At 37.8% G+C, this 5,173-nt stretch overlaps 1 protein-coding gene and 1 non-coding gene across 3 annotated transcripts; both read left to right on the top strand.

Moving 5' to 3' along the window:
• The first annotated feature begins 1,971 nt into the window (after positions 1-1,971).
• Positions 1,972-4,058, top strand: LOC119072585 (protein seele-like). Of its 2 annotated transcripts, XM_037177838.1 has the most exons (5): positions 1,972-2,345; positions 2,413-2,685; positions 2,761-2,928; positions 2,992-3,146; positions 3,707-4,058. In XM_037177838.1, the coding sequence occupies exons 2-5, from the start codon at positions 2,487-2,489 to the stop codon at positions 3,863-3,865; spliced, it is 681 nt and encodes a 226-aa protein (XP_037033733.1). In that variant the 5' UTR covers positions 1,972-2,345; positions 2,413-2,486; the 3' UTR covers positions 3,866-4,058. The 2 variants fall into 2 exon arrangements, with proteins under 2 accessions (XP_037033733.1, XP_037033742.1); XM_037177847.1 differs by lacking the exon at positions 1,972-2,345 and having other exon boundaries at positions 2,359-2,685.
• Positions 4,059-4,922: 864 nt separating this feature from the next.
• Trnar-ucg lies at positions 4,923-4,995 on the top strand. Its single transcript has one exon. It is a non-coding gene; the product is annotated as a tRNA-Arg (tRNA).
• Positions 4,996-5,173: the final 178 nt, after the last annotated feature.

The following is a 5,173-nucleotide window of genomic DNA, read 5'->3' as shown; positions in this document are numbered from 1 at the left end:
TATTGGACATAATATATACTGTGTATACATGCGATATAAGTAACACACATGTATAAAATGTTTGCATATCAAAAGAAAAGCTACTACACCAAAAAAATGACTCACAACAAAAATAAAGTAGAGATGCCACAGCCCTCTCTAACGTTAAGCGATTGAATATTCTTGACAAATCAAAGCGGCAAATATTCGAAAAAAAAAGTGTCTCTCTGTGATATATTTTTATCAAATTGGAACGGACTGGAACTCCCGCATTGAACAAAGGTATAATGGTGGGTGGTTTGTCTTATGAAATCAATGAAAATATGTACAAACATTATGTGTTATAGATACATGAGTTATGGAAAGAGTAGTTGATAGATAGCAGTGTGGGAGGGATTGCATAAAATAATAGAGAAAAAAGTTCAAGGTCACTTGTCAAAATATTAGTAAACCGAGGGGGCAGACAATTAAAAAAGGGGGTGATATTTCACATAATTAATATTGGCAGTTTTGTTCTCCATAAGACAATTGAGACTTGATAATAAAATAATATTCGATTCTTATTAAAAACGAAATTAAAAATAGCCGTTGAATGGATGTTAAATCATGCAGGAGATCTGTTCCAAGTGCAAAGTGCAATTTAATGTCAAGCGTCGTCTACAGAGCCATAACCTCAACGCTTTCCGTAAATTTTATCAACATTTTGTATATATTTTCTGTGTGGATGACGTTTGACATTTCGATGTTGCACTTAGAACAGACCAAGCTAAATATAGTGAGGAAGTAATGCCATATATAACCGAATCAGATGTGCGGTGGCACGAAAGTTCGATACAAACGCCATCTCATCCCTTCGTTGACAGCAAAAAATGGAATAGAAAGTCGGGCCATCTGTTGTGAGAAAGCGAAAATATTTTTGTGAAATACAAGTAAATCGTAGTCAACCATTTTAAAAAAGATGTCAATGGCATCGAACTTATGTGTAGCACGAGCAGTGCTCAAATGTAATTTTGTATAATTCTGTTACATGTTTATAGTACATTTCGCCATAAAATTACTAATGTCAGCACTCTATTTTTTGTAAACCAACTTCACAGCGATGACATTTTACAATAAAATAGAGAGGTCAAAGAATGAAGTTCTGCAAAAAATTGTGGCGTCTCTACAGGCCAACCAAATTTTGCTATGACGAAGAGATATTTCTAAGGTGAAAAGTCGGTGTCATTCGCGCATCTGTGATGATGATGATTCATTGTGAGGCGCCATTTTATTGGGTTCGAGCATTGACATTCGTAAGTTAAACGTCAAAAAGCCTCCAAATGTCATCTCCCTTCGTTAAAAATAAGAAATGACATAGAAAGTCAGGCCAACTGTTGTGAGACAGCAAAAATATTTGGTGAAACGCAAGTAAATCATAGTATCTATAGGCTCTGTACTTGATTTGATCATTGTGAGAAAATTGTGTTTTCTTGGCGACTGGTCCAATTATATTTCTAGTTAGAAAACTGCAGCCCTCTCTACCGTGTGGAGAAAATAGAACTTTTCTCATTCGAACTGTCACTTTGTTTATGTTTTCGAAAATGGTTTGGCGAATCGATGTTTTCGTTTCGTGGAGAAAAACATCGCTCCCCAACTAAAAATAAAAGTCTCGAAGGTTCGCAAAGAGACGTCTCACGGTCTCAAATCCTTTGTATTGTGAGACGTGAGACGTCAGTTTTCGAACCTTTGAGACTTTTATTTTTACTCGGGTCGTGTTGGAATTTCCTATTTTCTCCTCTTTTTAAACAAATTTCAGAATTTTAGCCATGCATTGCCGAGTATAAAATCGAAGTTCATTATTTCATGGAAAAATTAACGAGTTTAAATGACCTTTTCTCGACCGATAACTTTACGTTCTCGATTATTTCCATTTTCATTCGGGAAAGCATCAATAGTTTAATAGCATCCGAAACGAAATACGTTCGCCCTTTCATTTAAATTGTACAGATTGCACCTTCAAACAGGGTTTCTTTAAAAATGGCGCGAGAGACACAGTGACAACGTTGATTGTATGCGCAGAGCCACCATATTAAATTACTTCTTTGCATTTTTGATAGGATGAGTACTGTCGATTAACAAAAATGTTGTAAGAATAATCGCTCGACCAGAACGTGTTAAAACTACAGAATGATTCACGAGATGAGATTTTAGTCGAATTTACGCTAAATTATGTATACACATCGCCACTCCACTCAATGTCATACAATTTCGATCCAATAGCACTGCTGGTATACATTATATAGAATTATCGGCGATAACACACTGAAACATATGAGTTGGCATACTTACATGGCTTAAAAAACACAACCAAAACCAGCCAATCATAGGTGAGAAACGTGTTTTCTGGAAAATATAAATAGGTGTCCGACTAAACATTGTGATAACAAATTGCAGTCGACCGTGTTTTTAGGTTGTCCATTAAATTTCACATTCTGATTTTCGCGGGATTCACCAGGAACAATCACAAAATGAATTGGTCTGCGATCTGTCATTTGTGTATTTTGATGAGTTTGTTGTTGGTGGTGCGGTGTAATGATGATGATGATGATTATGGGGCTGAAGACGGTGATGCCGATGATGGTTACGTAGACCATGGCGACTTCGATTCACCGACAAAGGAATATGCCACCGATCCGAAAATTTTGTCACGGAATGTAAAGTGTTTGGGTAAGGCCTTGTCACGTTCATTATACAAACACATTTGAAGAGAACTAAAATCCGCTCCCACCGCATCCTTTTCAGTGTGCGAGGCCACAATATTGGAAATGAAAAATGCCATCAAAAAAGTCGATCCCAGGAAGAAGGTCGAAGTGAGCGGCTTTCGCATGGATTCGGACGGGTTCTCTGAAGTCAAATCGGTTCAATATTCCAGATCCGAAACGTATTTGACGGAACTCATGGACACGATATGTAAGGCCCAAGACGGTTGGATGCCCATGACTGTGGGATATTGATTGTTGTGTCATGTTGCAGGTAAAAAAATGGATGATTATGCTAAGGCTCGTGACAAGGTAACCAGGAAACTATTGGTATTAAAGATGGTAACGGACGATGGAAAAATGAATCCGTTGATGGGCTCTGTGGACTTTGTACAAGACGGTGACTTGAACAAAAGTTTGGAACATTTTGTAAGTATTTCTTTAGTTCAAATATTTTACCTGAGAAAGCAATTGCTCCACATTGTCTCTCCGTCGATCTGAAATTCGCAAATTCATACTTCTTTACCGAATCACTCATTTAAATCCTACGGCTAGATTTTCGCAGCCAAAAGGTCAACGCACCCATTCCCTATGGGCAAGCTAACCGAAACGAATTTTTTCTGTTTTTATCTCCGATAGTTTGAACGACTTCTCGAAGTATGTTGAGTACTGTTGCCCTAACAAACCATCTAAAGATCATGAAAGCTATCCGTACTTTACCTAAGCTTTCACTACATGCATCGTAGTGACTTTGTAGTACTCCCTCTCCTCGCACTATGAGACATGCTGTTGACTTTCGGTCAAAGATACTAAGACGCATGCTCTGTCAGTCATTTCAATTTTCGTGTCCAGACCTGCAATCACTAAATTCCCATCAAATACACGAATTGTCTTAAAATTCCCCAATCTTATCGGGCTTAACTTTCTGCCGAGCTTTCAGCTCCATTCGTTTTCCATTTCCCAATACTCATAGCCACCTACTTCAACAGTGTCTGGAAATCCTGGAGGATCACGAAGAGGCAATCCTGAAGGAATTCATGAAAGAAGTTCAAGCCGACAACATTGATCACATTGTCTGCACGAAGACGGCCAAATACTGTGATGAAGATGATGCCGACGAAGACGATTACAACCGAGACGAACTATAACAGCGGTGGACTTAGTCGAATTGCAATTTAGTTGATAAAACAAGGAATTTAATTCGTTTGGTTGTGCAAATTGTTAAAATGAAATTGTTGCGAGTATACGTTGTGACCGCAGCGCGTTTCAATTTAAAAAAAAAGTGTTCAGAGTCTAGACTGTTTAATTTTGTACCGAACAAATAAACGGCAAATAAAACCCCGAATCTGTGTTCAATTTCTTTTATTCGTTGAGACATGTTCCAGAGCAAAAGCCAACAGATTTCAGCTATCGCTAGGCCGTGAGAATGAAACGAATTTCGTGGAATCCATTTGGAAGTGAGAGTCTGTCAATGCAGCTACAGAGCGCTCCTACGATTGTAACAATTTATTTTCGGCAAAGAAAAAATCAGAATTGCTCACAGACGACAAGAAAACGTGTTTCCTTAGCTACAGGTCTAACACTGTTGTGGAATTATAACTTGCTTAGGTGTGATGTCATTTCATTCTACCCATTTCACATGAGTAGTCCGCATGGCGTACGTCATGGGTCAGAAATCTCACGTAGCAGTCTATCAATGCTACGTTTCGTATTTTGCAATTTTAGTGGAACATTTTCTTGTTTCGGTATCGGTATAATTAAAAAATTGGAGACCAATTTTATGTCAGTTTGTAAGTGGGAACACTAAAATTGTTCGGAAAACAATTGCAAGATTTCTGACCCATTACGTACGTAAATTTAGAAATTTCGTGACATAGAAGTTTGCAAAACCGCTTAACGACGAATATTATCGTTTCACAAAAAGCCAAGCTGTTAGCCATGTCATTTGCCATTGACTTTTTATTAAAAACTGAAAGACAAGCTAGATAGGTAGAAGAGTTACAACAACTTCTTAGCGAATTGAGAGACTTAGTAAGTGAACTAGCTGAACAAAATATGGACGAAGAGGTCAAGATCAATAAAATGGTTGTAGTACATGTAGTACTCCGGATTAGTTAAGTAAATTAGAAGAGTTACACAATCAGTGGTTCGGTTAGAAACAATACATAAATTCAGCAGGTTCTTTCATAACGTGCCGAATAGTATGACCGTGTGGCCTAACGGATAAGGCGTCGGACTTCGAATCCGAAGATTGCAGGTTCGAATCCTGTCTCGGTCGATTATTTTTTTTAATTTTTTTTTTTAGATTGAATTGAATCGATGATGTAGAGTTCACCCAAGTTTTTTTTAATTACTTTGGGAAGTTAGTCGTTGTTGTTCTCTAATGACGTCACTCAATTGGGGGAGGGGTGTGACGGAGGTTAATTTACAAAATGGAATTTTGAGCTTTTTTGGCG

This window comes from Bradysia coprophila, chromosome II, assembly GCF_014529535.1.
Source record: "Bradysia coprophila strain Holo2 chromosome II, BU_Bcop_v1, whole genome shotgun sequence".
NCBI classification, from domain to species: Eukaryota; Metazoa; Arthropoda; class Insecta; order Diptera; family Sciaridae; genus Bradysia; species Bradysia coprophila.
Note: the sequence above shows the minus strand (reverse complement) of the source record. Positions and strands in the feature narration are given on the sequence as shown.